Source organism: Musca vetustissima, unplaced genomic scaffold, assembly GCF_032173495.1.
Source record: "Musca vetustissima isolate MV318-11 ecotype Yass unplaced genomic scaffold, APGP_CSIRO_Mvet_v1 utg1268, whole genome shotgun sequence".
Lineage (NCBI taxonomy): Eukaryota > Metazoa > Arthropoda > Insecta > Diptera > Muscidae > Musca > Musca vetustissima.
In genome coordinates, this window is record NW_026882850.1 from 76,467 (window position 1) to 93,825 (window position 17,359).

General features: G+C 28.9%; 1 protein-coding gene across 1 annotated transcript; it reads right to left on the reverse strand.

The window, feature by feature from the left end:
- Positions 1–9,512: 9,512 nt before the first annotated feature.
- Positions 9,513–13,412, reverse strand: LOC133329522 (phospholipase B1, membrane-associated-like). Its single transcript, XM_061537997.1, has 5 exons — positions 13,293–13,412; positions 12,899–13,239; positions 12,382–12,835; positions 9,737–9,863; positions 9,513–9,671 (listed from the first exon to the last, which is right to left on the reverse strand). Exons 1-5 carry the CDS (start codon positions 13,344–13,346, stop codon positions 9,523–9,525), a joined length of 1,125 nt encoding a protein of 374 aa, XP_061393981.1. The 5' UTR covers positions 13,347–13,412; the 3' UTR covers positions 9,513–9,522.
- Positions 13,413–17,359: the final 3,947 nt, after the last annotated feature.

Sequence of the window (17,359 nt, forward strand, 5' to 3'; positions counted from 1 at the left end):
TTTGTGTTAAAATTTGACCAAATATAAAAAATATACCGAACATGGCCCAAAAATATGAATTATTTTTAATAAACCCAAAATTGCCGTTTAAATTTATCGATACATGTTGTAGCTAGTGGAATCTGTTGTTCACTGACCTATAGTGAAATTTTGTGGAGAATATTTCTTTTCTTGGTATCATCTTTCTACAATGAAGCATTGATGGAGAAATTGTTACAAATAGGAAACTTGAACAAAATTCGCCCAAAAAAGTAACATTCTGTTATACCAAAATTTTTGATTATATTTCATATATAAATATTATAGTTATCGATATCGTTTGTTCAGCGACCTATAGTGAAATTTTATGAAGAATATTTTCCTATTTAATACCATCCCTTTAAAGGGAAAAATTATTGGAAATTTTGCTCCATTTCTAAAAAAAATACCAAAAAGCACCGAATTCGTCCAAAATACACACACTTTTTATATACCAATTTTTATGGATATATTCAATAGCTATTGATATAGTTTGTTCGGGAACTTTTAGTAAAATTTTATGGAGAATATTTCTCCCATTGAGATCATCATCCTGAAATAAACAATTTTTGTAGATTTTGCTGAATTTCTAAAATAATACCAACTTTTGATCAAAAACGTAATCATTTCATGTATATTTCCAAATTTACCTGTAAATTTTATTGATATGTATTGCAGCTACCCAAAAGTTGTATTCCGTAATATATTGTGAAATTGTGTGGAGAATATTTCTCTCATTAACACTATTGCTCAAAAAAGTAGTACTGTGAGAGAATTCGCTACAATAAGAAAAATGTAACAAATTCGCCCCAAAAGTTAACATTCTGTTATACCAAAATTGTCGATTATATTTCATATATAAATTTTATAGTTATCGATATCGTTTGTTCACCGACCTATAGTGAAATTTTATGAAGAATATTTTCCTCTTTAATACCCTCGCCCCAAAGTGAATGATAATGGAAGATTATGAACGATTTTGAAGAAAAGTACCAAAAAGCACCAAATTCGTCTAAACACACAAAAAATACATTTACATTTTAATTTGTTTTGGTATGTATAACAGCTACACAAAAATTATGTTCGATGATCAGTAGTGAAATTTTGTGAACAATATTCCCCTCATTGCCACTATCGCTCAAAAAAGTAGTACACTGGGAGAATTTGCTACATTTAGGAAAATGTGACTAATTCGCCCAAACATTCTGTTATAACCAAATTGTCGATTATATTTCATATATAAAATTTATAGTTATCGATACCGTTTGTTCGACGACCTATAGTAAAATTTTATGAAGAATATTTTCCTTTCTAATATCTTTGCCCAAAAGTGAAGTATAAAGGGAAATATTGGCGAATTTCTAAAAAAAAAGTACCAAAATCGACCAAAAATATATATATTTTGTTATATTTAAAATTGTTAATATTTTTCAAAGGTATATACGATGGCTATTGATATCTTATGTTGGTCGATGTATAGTGAAATTTTATGGAGAATATTTCACTCATTGACACATTTTTAATAATATAAATTATTACGGGAGATTTTCTTACATTTCTGAAGGAGAAGCAAATTCGCCCAAAAATACACTATTTCTATAGCCAAAATGTTTAATGATATTTCATAGATAAATATTATAGCTATTTATATTTGTTGTTCGGTGACTTATAGTGAAATTTTATGGAGAATATTTTACTCCTTAACATCATCTCCCTATAATCAAGCATTATTGGAGATTTTACTATATTTTGTAAACCACCAAGAAATTTGACCAAAAAATAGATATTTCTCCATGTACCCAATTTGGTAGATGAATTTTATTAAAATATATTATACCTAGCGATTTATTTTGTTCGCTGACCTATAGTGAAATTTTGTGGAGAATATTTTTTCCCTTTACACCCTCCCCCTAAGTAGTGGCATTGTTGGAGATTTTTCTACATTCTCATATAAATAACAAAATGTTTGTTTATATTCAGTATGAAGAACTCAATATATACTCAATTTTGTTATACATATTTTATTAAATATATATTATCCTAGTGATTTCTTTTGTTCAGTGACCTATAGTGAAATTTTATGGAGAATATTTCTCCCCTTAACACCCTCCCCCTAAGTTGTGGCATTGTTGGAGATTTGATCACATTCTCAAGAGAATAACAAGACAAAAAAATTGTTACATTGCCAGTCGAAATGACAGCATTATTACAGTTATTTGAGATAAAAAGAGAATAGACCGTGCTGTATTTAAATTCAATATTAATTTAAAAAAAAGAAAACTTTTGTTGGATTCTAATAAAAACTATATTTTTTTGCCACAGATATCGTACGTTTTTTGATTTGAAATTAATATGCGCCTGTAATGTTTAACATCGTGTGTTACACTGCATATTAAAATAGAGACAAATCTACAAGCTATTTAAAACCGATATAAAAATCTGTCTAAAATGTCTAGGCCAGATAATATCTGCTAACTGTGGAGACATGTCATTCAATGAATATTAAGGTGGAGAAAATTATTTCGAAAAAAAATTAATAGAAATGAGATGAAGATAGTGTGAAAATTTTTCTACGGTTCTTCCATTTAGAAAGGGGTTTTATTTGGCAGAAAAAAAATTTATAACAGATTTTTTTTTTAATAAAAAACTAATTTTAAATTTGTTGAAGGACCCAAGATCAGTTAAAGGTTATTGGGTATAGCAGTTGGCAACATTCAGATCGGTAGCTTTGTTTATCCTTAGAAATATCATTCACAATGGTGGGTATAAATCATGTCTACTTTTTTGGTCGAATTTTAGACTGTTTTCAGAAAAGTTGAAATATCTCCCGCTATCCTTTATATTAGGAGGATGGTATTCGTGGGAAAAATATTCTTCATAAAATTCTACTAAAAGTTTTCTCACAGAGAATATTCGTAGCTATAATATTTAACCATGAAAAATCATTAACAATTTTGCTTATATGGAAATGGTATGTTTTTGGGTGAACTTGGATATGAACTCAGATATGTAGAAAAATCTATTGGAAACCTTCATATTTGCTAAATGTTAAAAATGGAAAAAATATTCTACATAAAATTTCACTATTAGACTTCTCACAGAATATTTCCGTAACTATAGTATTTACCCATGAAAAATCGTTAACAATTTTTTGGCATAAAAGAAATGTTTATTTTTGGGCGAATTTTGTACTATATTCATTAATCTAAGAAATTGTCACTCAATCCTTCATATTATGAATATGGTATCAATGAAAAAAATATTCTACATAAAATTTCACTATTAGACTTCTCACAGAATATTTCCCTAGCTATAATATTTACCCATGAAATTCGGTTATAAAAATGCAAGTTAAAAATAGTTGTTTTTTTTGTCGTATTATTCGATTTTGGTACTTTTTTTAGAAAGCGGTTAAAGTCTACCAAAATTATTCATCTTAGGGAAAAGGTACTGAGGAGAAAAATATTCTGCATACAATTTTACTATAGACCAGCGAACACATAAAATCGATAACTGTAGTATTTATCTGTGAAATATTATCGATAATTTGGATATATGATATCCAATTTTGGTACTTTTTTTAGAAATCGGGTAAAATCTACAATAATTTTTTATCTTAGGGAAAAGGTAATAAGGAGGAAAATATTCTCCATAAAATTTTACTATAGGTCAACGAACACATGAAATCGATAACACTATAAATATTATCGATAATTTGGCTATATGAAAATGACTAGTTTTTTGCTCAATTTTGGTACTTTTTTTATAAATCGGGTAAAATCTACCATAATTTTTTATCTTAGGGAAAAGGTATTAAGGAGGAAAATATTCTCCATAAAATTTTACTATAGGTCAACGAACACATAAAATCGATAACACTATAAATATTATCGATAATTTGGCTATATGAAAATGACTAGTTTTTTGCTCAATTTTGGTACTTTTTTTTATAAATCGGTTAAAATCTGCCATAATTTTTTATCTTAGGGAAAAGGTATTAAGGAAGAAAATATTCTCCATAAAATTTTACTATAGGTCAACGAACACATGAAATCGATAACTATAATATTTATATACGAAATATTATCGATAATTTGGCTATATTAACATTATTAGTTTTTTAGGTCGGTTTTGGTATTTTTTTTTTTAAATCGGTTAAAATCTGCCATAATTATTCATATTAGGGAAAAGGTATTGAGGAGAAAAATATTCTCCATAAAATTTTACTATAGGTCACCGAACACATGAAATCGATAACTATAATATTTATAAACGAAATATTATCGATTATTTGGCTATATGAGAATGATTAGTTTTTGGTCAATTTTGGTACTTTTCTAAGAAATTGGATAAAATCTACCGTAATTATTCACTTTAGTGGAAAAGTATTGAAGAGGAAAATATTCTCCATAAAATTTTACTATAAGTCACCGAACACATGAAATCGATAACTATAATATTTATCCGTGAAATATTATCGATTATTTACGTATATGATGAGAATGACTAGTTTTTTTTGCGAATTTATTACATTTTCGCAATTTTACCAAATTTTTCCATAGTTCTTAATTTTCGAAGGGTGATGCCAATTAGAGAAATATTCTCCATAAAATTTCACTATAGGTCATCAAACTAAATATATCGCTAGGTATAATGTATATTTATAAAATGGGTATACCTTGTTGGGTATATGGCGAAAAAATTTGTTGGCCCATTTTGCATAGTTGTTTATTAAATATAAAATATCCGATAATCCCTTATATTCAAAAGCAAATTTTAGATTTTTTTCGCCCAAAATAAATTTTATTTCTGCATTTTTGGAACCACCCTATTACATCACAAAATTTTACTTATTCATAATATGATAATTATAACATTAGCGATTAGAAAAAAGTGTGCACTGAGAATCGCTTAAATAGAATGGTATTTTTTTCAATTAACACACATAATAAGAGAAATTAATTTCAGAATTTTTTACCTGCATCGAATGCCATCATGACATGATGTACAACAATTGTCAAGGAAAGATTTTAATAATTTATTATTATGTTTTTAATAGCTGGGTTTGAAAAGAGTGACAGCTTCAGTAAGCATGCCAAAATGAGCTGAGAATCTAGACAACCTCTACGTGCTTGAAATGCATTTTCCCTATCGGGACCTTAAATCTGAATTTAAAAAACTTAAAAATCTGCATTCGAAAAAAAAATTATACATGAGTTTAGCAACACATGTTGCTATTTTGAATTCTTAAATAAATTTTTAGTAATATGTCTATAATTTATTATTAAAATTATAGATTATAACACCCGATTTTTCACAATTATCATAAAGTGGTCAGTTTTCAATTATTAATTAATATTTAATTTGAATACAACAATGTCTATACCCTTCATAACTTAAATAACTGTAATTGATGCAGTCGACATTTGCTCAGACAATGTAACATTTATTTTGCCATGTCATGTTCTTATTGTTGTTGTTGATTAATGGTTAAAATTTTATTCAATGTAATGTTAGTTAAACAAATTAATTAATTTACTATTGTAGTTAAGTTATTAATTAATGTAACATTTATATTAATTAATTAATACAAACGAACATTTCTAATATGATACGTTGATTTTAAACAGTTATTTTTTAAGGTTCATATGAGAAAATGTAAAAAACTGACGGAATGACTTAACTTAGGGGAAAGGTGTTAAAGGGAAAAAATATTCTCCATAAAATTTCACTAAATATCGCCCAGCAAAATATGTCGGTAGCTATGATATTTATCTATGAAATATCATTTACAATTTGGGAAAGGGAAATGTATAATTTTTTTAATTGAATTTGGTACATTTTTTAGAAATCAAGCAAAATAGCCCATAATTATCCACTTTAGGGGAAAGTTATTTAGGAGAAAAATATTCTCCACAAAATTTCACTAAAAGCCACCGAACATAAACTATCGATAACTATAATATTTATCTAACAAATATTATCGACAATGTTGGTACATAATAATGTCGACTTTTGGGCGAATTTGTTGCATTTTCCCAATTTTACTAATTTCTCCTTTATCTACTATTTTTTGAGAGATGATGTTAAAGAAAGAAATACTCTTCACAAAATTTTACTATAGGTCACTGAACAAAAGTTTTGTCTAGCTATAATGTATACATATACAATTTAATTGTCAAATTGGGTATATACAAATGATGGCTAATTTTGCTCAAATTTGCTACTTTTCGGTATTTGGTATTTTTTCAAGCAAAATAGCCCATAACCATTCACTTTAGGGGAAAGCTATTAAGGAGAAAAATATTCTCCGCAAAATTTCACTAGAGGTCACCGAACATAAACTATCGATAACTATAATATTTATTCACTTTACTTTTGGGCGAAATTTGTTACATTTTCCCAATTTTACTAAATTCTCGCTTATTTATTTGTTTTTGAGAGACGATGTTAAGGACAGACATATTCTCCACAAAATTTTACTATAGGTCACCGAACACAAGTTTTATGTAGATGTAATATATACATATAAAATTTAATTGTCAAATTGGGTATATACAAATGATGGCAAATTTTGCTCAAATTTGCTACTTTTCGGTATTTGGTACTTTTTAGAAATCAAGCAAAATAGCCCATAGCTAATCACTTTAGGGGAAAGCTATTAAGGAGAAAAATATTCTCCACAAAATTTCACTAAAAGTCTCCGAACATTTATCTAACAATTATTATCGACAATGTTGGTACATACGAATGTCTACTTATGGATATTTTTGCTCAAATTTACTACTTCTTTAGAATTTTCGCAAAATCTCTGCCAATTTTCCATTCCAAGAGGATATAGTCAATGAGTGAAATATTCTCCATAAAATTTCATTAAAATTTACCTTACAAAATATATCGATAGCTATTGAATATATTTATGAAAATTGGTATATAAAAAGTGTGAGTGGTTTTGGAAGAATTTTGAAATTTTTGGTACTTTTTTAAATATCGAGCAAAATCATCCATAATCATTCACTTTAGGGGGGAAGGTATTAAGGATGCAAATATTCTCCAGAAAATTTTACTATAGATCACTGAACAAAAAATATCGATAACTATAATATATACCTATGATATATTATCGATAAATTTGGGTATATATGAATTTCTGCTTTTGGGGGAATTTTTTTAATTATCTTTATTGTACAAAATTTCTCAGTCAGTGATTCATGTTAGCGGGATTACGATAATGAGAGATATATTCTCCATAAAATTTCACTATAGGTCACCGAACAAAAGATTCCACTAGCTACAATATATATCGATACATGTTGAGTGTCAATTTTGTGTATATTAAAAATAATGTTTACATTTTGGGACGAATATGGTATATTTTCTACATTTGGTCAAATTCTAACACAATACGTTATGTTAGGATCATGATGTCAAAGAAAAATATATTCTCTATAAAATTTCACTGAAGGTCTCTGAACAAAACTTATCGACAACTATAATATTTAGCTATAAAATATAATCTATAAATGCTGGTATAGAAGTATGACTAATTTTGGGCGAATTTGTTATATATGCCAAATTATACCGAATTCTCCGACTGTATTTCATTTTGAAGGAATACCGCCAATGAAAGAAATATTCTCTACAAAATTTCACTGTAGGTCACCGAACAAAAGATTTTGCTATATATATATATATATATCGATGAATTTTGAGCGACAATTTTATGTATATTAAAAAAAATAATTAATTGTTCGGAGGATTTTGGTATACTTTTTATATTTCGTCAAATTCTAACACAATTGTCATTTTATGGTATATATATAAAATGTCACTGAATGGATAACAATAATATTTATCTATGAAATTTAATCAACAAATGTTGGTATATATAAAAATGGCTAATTTTTAGCGAATTTGTTAGAAATTCCAAATTGTACCGAATTCTCCAATAGAAATGGATTTTGAAGGGATGTTGCCAATGAGAAATATATTCTCTACAAAATTTCACTAAGGGTCACCGAACACAATATATCGATAACTATTACATATATCGATAAATTTTGAGTGGCAATTCCGAATACATAACAAAAATGGTTATTTTTTGGTTATATTGGTATTCTTTTTTTATATTTGGTCAAATTCTAACACAATACGTCATGTTAGGGTCATGACGTCAAAGGAAAATATATTCTTCAAAAAAATTTCACTATGGGTCTCTGAACAAAAGTTATCGATAACTATAAAGTCTATCTATGAAATATTAACAACAAATTAGTTAAATGAGAATGACTAATTTTGGTCGAATTTGGTGATTTTTCAGAAATTTAGTAAAACCTCCCACAATGATTTAAGTTAGGAACGTGACATTAATGAAGAAAATATTCTCCACAAAATTTCACTAAAGATCACCGAACAAGAGATTTCGCTAGCTATAATATGAATCGATAAATTTTGGTTATTAATTTTGAGTAAATAAAATTAATCGTTAGAGTTTGGGTGAAATTTGGTAGTCTTCTTCAATTTTGGTCAATTTCTCCCATAATGCGTCATTTTAGGGTCATGATGTCAATGAAAAATATATTCTCCATAAAATTTCACTATAAGTTCCGACCAAAAGATATCGCTAACTATAACACATATCGATAAATTTTGGTTATTAATTTTGCGTAAATAAAATTAATCGTTAGAGTTTGGGTGAAATTTGTTAGTATTTTTCAATTTTGGTCAATTTCTGCCACAATATGTCATTTTAGGGTCACGATGTCAAAGAAAAATATATTCTCCATAAAATTTCACTAAATGACTCCGAACAAAAGTTATCGCTAGCTTCACCATGTATTGATAAAATCGAGTTTCAATTTTGGTATATGGAAATAATGTTATTTGGTCGAATTTGTTACCTTTATTTAAATGCGGGATATTTCCTACAAAATATTGTTTTTTTTTATCAAAAAAGCTTCCAGCTACTATTTTTCCCAGAAGAAACCAGAAAAGATTTTATCCTCCCAACAACTTAATAAAAAAAAATTACAATATTTTTATAAAAAATTTTATTAAAAATTTATTCGTTTATTTATCCTAAGGAGATATAAAAAATGAATATGAATTATCACAGTTTCCTTTTTTATGATAGAAATGCATGAAATTGACTAAAAATATAAAAAGTGCAGTGGAGCACGATTAAAACTTATCTAAAAATATATTTCTAGTTCAACATTAAAAGGGGAACACATACCAGGATTTCAGGCATGTCTCTTTAAGTTGCATTGTATTAAATGTCAATCTGTAAAAGGAATATCAAAGTCAACGTTGAGTTTGGACGCCGTTATCTTTTAACACGTTTACAATAAACAATGCCAACTTAACATGTCATGTCTGAAATCCTCCTTCTTAATTCTCTTGTAAACCCTTTAAAGGGAAAGGGAATAAAATTCACTTCGAAATTCCCCTTAATCGATAAATTTTGTTTTATAATCCCATTCCACTGCAATTAATTCTAATGATTTAATTTTTAAAATCGGATCGACTATTAACTCTAGTTATTATATACGGATGCTCTTCGGTGGGACACAGGAAATTATCGTAAATATTTTTCGTAAACGATGACTTGTTATTGGGCATTTCGAAGAGATTATTCCAATAGGAATTGGCACCTGAAAAAAAAAACAATATAATAATAATTTTGAAAAATATTATAATCGACAGATGTGATACTTACTTGCTGCATGACCCTTCTGGCTGATGTGAAAACAATCTTCGGAACTGTACGAGGTATCGGTGTTGCCATTTGGCAGTGTGGGGAAAACAAAATCTTTGGTAAAGTGTTCAATGTTGATGGTGAATGTCTGAAAGGAAGAAAAAACAAATAATTAAAAAAAATTATTAACAATTTGTTATCGAAGTTAATTTATGTAGGAAATATGAGTTATCGTTTTAATTTCTAGAAGAAAATAATATTATCGGACACATTTTAAAAATAATGTGTTATTATAGAAGAATATTGCGATAGAAAAAACTGTTATCGAATGGTATTACAATAAAAGAAGTAAGTTTTTGAATAAAGAATGATGTTATCGAACAAGTTAACAAAAGAAAATCATATTATCGAACAACTTTTTGTTAGAAAATTTAGTTATCGGATAGTTCTTATATATACGATGTTGTTATCGGACAACTTTTTTCAGTAAATATTGTTATCGAATATCATGTCAAAAGAAAATTTTGTTATCGATTAACTTTTCTATAGAAAATGGTGTTGTCCGACAAATTATTTTCAAAAAATTTTATTAACGGTATAGTTTTTTGGAGTAAGTTCTTTTATCGATATAATTTTTTGTAATAAATATTGTTATCGAACAACTTTTCTCTAGGAAATGTTGTTATCGAATAAATTGTTTAAATAAAACATTGTTATCGCGCAAAAGTTATATAGAAAATGTTTTTATCGACAAAAATTTTTATAGAAAATATTATTATCGAACAACTTTTCAAAATCAAATGCTGTTATCGAACAGTGTTTCAATAGTAAATTTTGTTATCGAATAAGGATTTCTATTAAAAATATTACTAACGGAGATCTTTTATATAGAAATGGTGGTTATCGATGATATTTCCTGTTGAAAATATTGTTATCGATGTTATTTTCTGTAGATAGTTTTTATCGATGTTATTTTCTGTAGATAATGTTATTATCGATAACATTTTCTGTAAATAATATTATTATCGATAACATTTATTCTAGATAATGTTATTATCGATAACATTTTCTCTAGATAATGTTATTATCGATAACATTTCCTGCAGAAAATGTTGTTGTTCGATAACATTTTCTGTGGGAAATGTTGTTATCGATAAAATTTTCTGTATGAAATTTAATTATCGATAATATCCTATAGAAAATATTTTTATCGACAACATTTTCCTTTTTTTATCGATGAAGTTTTCTATAGAAAATGTTGTGACCGATGATACTTTCTTCAGAAAAATATTCTTAAGAAAATGCTGTTATCGATAACATTTTCACTAGAAAAAAACTTGTTATCAAAAATTATTATTTTTAAATGCTGTTACCGAAGAGGGTAATTTCATATAGGGTTTTTTATATAGAAAAATGTTGTTATCGATGACATTTTCTCTAGAATCGGAGATATTTCATATAGAAAATGTAGTTAGTAATGTAATTTTCTATAGAATTGTAATTATTTTATATAGAAAATCTTGTTATCGATGACATTTTATTTAGAAAATATTATCAATGACATTTACTGTAGAATATTTAGTTATCGATAACATTTTCTTTAGAAAAACTTGTTATCGAAAATTAATTTTTTTTAAATGCTGTTACCGAATAGGGTTCCTATTAAAAAAATGTTATCGGAGATATTTTATATAGAAATATGTTGTTATCGATTGCATTTTCATTTAGAAAATGTTGTTATCGATGACATTTTCAGTGGAAAATATTGTTATCGATTACATTTTCAGTAGAAAATATTGTTATCGATGACATTTTCGATTAAAAATATCGTTATAAAATAGTTTTTAATGTTAATGTTATAAAATAGTTGTTGGTTATCGACATTATGATCTATAGAAACTATAGATATCGAATCGTCCACCAAGTTTTCCATTGAAAATATTGTTATCGATAATTTTGTTCATAGAAAACCTTGTTATCAAACGATTTTTTTATGAAAATTTTATTATCGATAAATTTTTTTCACAAAGAACCATGTTATCGAAAGGTTTTTTCATAGAAAATGTTGTTCTCAAACGATTTTTTCTATGAAAATTTTGTTATCTATAAATTTCTTTAAAGAAACCTTGTTATCGAACGATTTTATATATGAAAATTATGTTATCAAACGATTTTTCATAGAAAATGTTGTTATCGATAAATTTGTTCCAAGAAATCCTTGTTATCGAACGATTTTTTCACAGAAAGTATTGTTATCGAAAAAAAAAATTTCATAGAAAATGTTGTTATCGAACGATTTTTTCATAGAAAATGTTGTTGTCGATCGATAAATTTGTTTAAAGAAACCTTGTTATCGAACGATTTTATTTATGAAAATTTTGTTATCAAACGATTTTTCAAAATGTTGTTATCGATAAATTTGTTCAAAGAAATCCTTGTTATCGAACGATTTTTTCACCGAAAGTATTGTTATCGAAAAAAAATTTCATAGAAAATGTTGTTATCGAACGATTTTTTCATAGAAAATGTTGTTGTCGAACGATTTTTCCCTAAAAAAATTTGTTATCGAATATAAATTTTAAAAAATAGTTGTTATCGAAAATATTTTCTCTAAAAATCATTGTTATCGAATATATTTTTTTAATTAAAAATCGTTTTAATCTTACCTCACTATTAAACTCCTCCCGATTGGCTATTTCATAATCCTTCCTTATCCATTTCTGCATTAATTTATTCATATAGGCATGTCGTTTCTTTGTCTTTCCTATAATACAGGGACATTCGAATGGCAACGTTATATGACACTGTGGCGGTAAACCTTTTAATTTGGTCAACAACAGTAGATTTGGTGCCGGTACAACATTCAGCATTAACCTCGGTACATTATCCCTAAGATAACGATAAGTTTTCAACATATTTTGTTCGTGGTAGTCAATCGATTTCATTGGATCGGCAAGATAGCAAACATCGGAACAAAAATCATTATTACCAATCAGCATGGTTATCAATTTCCAATGATGGGTCATATTCACATTGGGATCGTGCGTCAAGCGGGTCACCAATACTTTGGCCATGTAGGGCATATCACGTGACATGGCGCCCAATTCGGCAACGTTGAATCTGAAGGGGAAAATTTGTTAATAGAAAATGCGATTTTTTTTTAATTTTTCTTCTTCTTCATACCTTGATGTCCTATCCCGCCCTAAACCATCCTTCAGAGAGTAGCCATACAAATTGGGGTTGTATTCCTTGAGCAGATTGGGTAATGTTAGATATTGCCTCCAGTCACCCTGACCACCAATAGACCAAACCACACCACGATTCTCGTGAATAACCTGCATTAGATTATTGGCAATTACACCATTCCCGGCGGTCAGGGAATCACCCATAGCTGCAATAATGTCGATATCCCCCGGCCTCAAGCGATGTACCGAAGTCGGTGGCACTTGGCTACGTTTTCCCGGACCATTTACATCACAGAAGTCCTTTACAGATCTGGCACGTTTATCGGATTGTTGGGTTTTCTGCAGAAATACAAATTATCGGATGTTCGAAATAAATAAAATTCACCTCTTACCCCTCTCCTTCGATGTAGAGCCACATTACTGGGCACATCACCCGATCGGCCCATTACATCCAAAATTAACGGCCGTAGCAGGCTCACAAAGCCACCCAAATTTGTATCGAGTGCTGTCCTCTGGGCCTCTATTCGCACGTGGAATATCGTGCAATAAAATAAAAGTGCAAAAATATTTCGAAATAGCATTTTGGGTTCTGAAATAAAAAAATTAACCAAAAAGTAGAATCGATAATTCCTCAGAGGTCACTGAACTGATTTGGCAGATTTGTTGTTTTGTTTTTTTTTTTTTTTTTGAATAAAAATATGTAAAAAAAATATTTCAAAATTTGCATAAAAATCATTTTCGTTTTCAATACCGAAAATTACTGTGTTTAGGGAAGTAAAGAAAAAAACAAAAGACTTAAGACACGAACCTTTGCTAAAACGTATTGTTCAATCGATTAAATTGTGATGACGTTTGTAGCTTAAGTCTTTTGTTTCACATCATTAATTTTTAAAATTCAGATTTTGATGTTGTTGTTGTTTTTCTGTGTTTCTGAAATAATAACAAGGAAATTGTTGTAGTATTTTTTTCAAAATCGTGCTAATCTAACAGATGTTCAAAATTAATCGCTGGCATGCTTCGCTATGTCAATTATCAAATCAAATAATGAATGGAATTTTATAAAAAAATATTTAATGAAGTAAAAAATTGATAAAAAAAATCGAAATTTTCAATAGGCGTGGATTTGTTAAAAATATTTTTCAAGGGTTACAAATAGGCGAGGATGTTTTAAAAATATTGTTTCAAGGTTTAGAAATAGGCGTTGATGTTTTAAAAATATTTCTTCAAGACCTTCAATGATTTTCTTCTGATTTTCTTGTAATTTGAACAAAAATGTCCTCTCTCTTTCTCTATTTAAAAGACTTGCGGCTTCAGACCTGGGCAAATCTACTATAGACCAGATTTTCACAATGTACCTGAAATTCTGGAAAATACCCAAGAAAAATCGCATTTAACTGCCCAATCCGCACAGAGGTGTTTAAAGCCGTCAGAAGCTGATCAGGATCATGTACCAAATGTTTAGTACAATTTGGCTAGAGGATTGCCTACACAATACTGAGGAATCTCAGCATCCTTTGCCCCTTGTACAAAAAAGGAGACAAGACGATGTGTACCAACTATAGAGGAATTAGTCGCATTCCGATCGCATATAAACTAATATCCAGCGGACAGTGTAAACAACTGAATCCAGTGGGCAATGATATTATTGGATCTTATCAATGCGGCTGCAGATCTGGGCAAATCCACTATAGACCAGATTTTCACACTGCACCTGAAATCCTGGAAAAGACCCAATCCGCTCAGAGGTTTTCATTTTTAAGTTTTGCGGAAGGATTTAAGTTCTTATAACAGGGTATGCTACCATACTAGAACCTTCGGAGACCTTCTGTTGACAAAGAAATCCTCATAGACTTTCTATCTTTCAAAAGTCATAGAGAGATCTCAGGGGCCACCTGTTTTGATATCGATGGAATATGAGGCTTTAGGTACGCTATAGATGCTTATATAGATCTTCTATTACTACACTAAAGACCTGTAAGATCTTCTGTTGTCATTCAAAGTCTTCAGAGACCTTTAGTTAAAAATTCAGGAGTTCAGTTAAGAAATTCAGGAGTTCTCAGAGACCATATATACGGTAGAGAGGGTATTTGAGATGTTCTGCTACAATATTGAAAACCTCAGAGACCTTTTGTTGCCATTCAGAAGACCTCAGAGACCTTCAGATGACTCAGAGCTCATCTGTTATGCTGAAGGAGAATGTAAATTCTGATAAAATGTTACTATACTAGAGCCCTCCGAAACGTTATATTGCCATTAAGAAATCCTCTGAGGTCATCTGTTACGATAGAGATGGATCCGCAGGCATTTAAGTATGATATAGAGGGTCTTCTGTTAAAACACTAAAGACTGAGAGACCTTCTGCCATTGAAATGTCCTCAGAGACCTTCCGTTGCTATTCAGGAATTCTCAGATGTCATATATACGACACTTTGAGTATTTCAGATCTACTGTTACTACATTGAAGGTTTGAGACACCTTCAGATGTTTCAGATGAGCTTATCTGTTACCATATAGATTGATGTAAGTTTTTATAACAGGGTATTTTACTATACTGGTATCCTCGGAGTACCCTATGCCAAATTTCGTGTAAATCGAAAGACATATAGAGACTTTGGTGCCCCATTTACCTTAAATCGGACGAAAATATATATATATATATATATATGTGAGCTATATCTTAATCTGACCCGATTTTTTCGAAACTTAACACACTCCATTCAAGACTCAATTCAGTACACTATACAAAATTTCGTGCAAATCGAAAGTTATATAAGGACTTCGCGACACCATTTACCTAAAATCGGACGAAAATATATATGGAAGCTATATCTAAATCTGAACCAATTTTCTCGAAACTTAGCACACATCATTCTGAATCTAATTCAGTATCCTATACCAAATTTCGTGCAAATCGAAGGATATATAGCGACATTGGTGGGCCCATTTACCTTAAGTCGGACGAAAATATATCGGAGCTATATCTAAATCTGACCCGATTTTCTTCAATTTCAATAGGGTTCGTCCTTGTGCCAAATAAGTGACTTGTTGCAAATTTCATCCAAAACGGATAATAAATGCGACTTGTACTTCGTTTACAATTTAACATGGGTATACGGACGAACATGCATAAATCGACTCAGAAAGTGATTCTATGCATATTCTCAAAAAGAACCATGGGTCTATCTCGTTTCCTTTTGCCTGTTACAAACACATGCACAATGACATAATACCCTGTACCACAGTGTGGTGAAGGGTATAAAAATCCAGGCCAATAAGTAGCTTTGAAAAAAAATATTTTTAAAAACTTCATGACTTCAAGAAAAACTTTGAAACCGGAAATATATTTTAAAAACAATGCCTATTGGTAGCCATTGAAAAATCATTTTAAAAAAATCCACACTTATCGAAAATCATTGAAAATAAATTTTTAAAAAAATTCAAGGCTCACCATTAAAAATATTTATATTTTAATTCAAGGTTGATTGGAATCAGTAAAAAAATATGTTTTAAAAAATCCACACAAATTGTTAGTCATTGAACAAATATTTGTAAAAATCGGAGTTTTTATTAAACAACGTTTTTTGATATTTTTATTTATGTTTCCTCTTCTCCATCCTCAATCCCAAGTTTTTTTACCAAGAGAAATGCTAATCAGTATAGACGAAAATAATTTTGTTTACCAACATCTAAAGGTTAAGAACCCAATTTTGGAATTGTGTTGAGCATTAATTTCACTTTTCAAAATTCCGCAATCTTTACAAATTCCTCTTTCATTTAATTTCTCAAAAACCGGTTTCATTATTTTTTGATTTTTCTCAAAGAATCAAAACTTTTTTTTATTGTTCATCTGAAGGCCGTATCTAAGAGATATAATGAAAAAAATCAAACCAATTTGTAAACAAATATCAAATTCAAAAAAATAAAAAATGAAAAAAAAATATTCGCATATTTACAAAATCCAATTTACGTATGTATGCCGGCTGAGTTGTTGTTATTGTTGTTGTTTTTATTATTAGTATTATTATGTTTACATGTGCCTTATTATTTGTCTTTCTTTGTTGTCGTTGTTGTTGTTTTATTATTGATATTGATTTAACATGGTAATGTTAATTTTTATCAATTCTAACAGCAGCTCATTAGCAGGCCGGAATATAAATAACAAAAAAAATGGGCACAGAATTCTAGAAAAGCTAATAAAAAAATAGTTTCAATTTTTTTTTATTATTATTTAGATTGGAGTAGTATAAACGTAAACAGAATGTTTTATTTGTTTTAAAATAAACAAATAAATATTTTTGTTTCGAAATAAATGATTAACTTGAGCAAAAAAACCAACGACTTAAGAAACAAGCACCAAACGCCAACGTCTCATTGCATGGAGTCATGTTCGTTTCTTAAGTCTTTTACGTAGAGAAAGAGAAAGAGAGTGAGAGATGTTATTTAAATTACAAGAAATTGT

Bases quoted from the DNA above. Each gene is read 5' to 3' on its own strand.
- LOC133329522 (XM_061537997.1), bottom strand. From the start codon at position 13,346: ATGGGCCGATCGGGTGATGTGCCCAGTAATGTGGCTCTACATCGAAGG. The intron at 13,240-13,292 runs GTAAGAGGTGAA...GTATTTCTGCAG, and splicing joins CTCTACATCGAAGGAGAGGG to AAAACCCAACAATCCGATAA. The intron at 9,672-9,736 runs GTAAGTATCACA...TTTTTTTTTCAG, and splicing joins CCAGAAGGGTCATGCAGCAA to GTGCCAATTCCTATTGGAAT.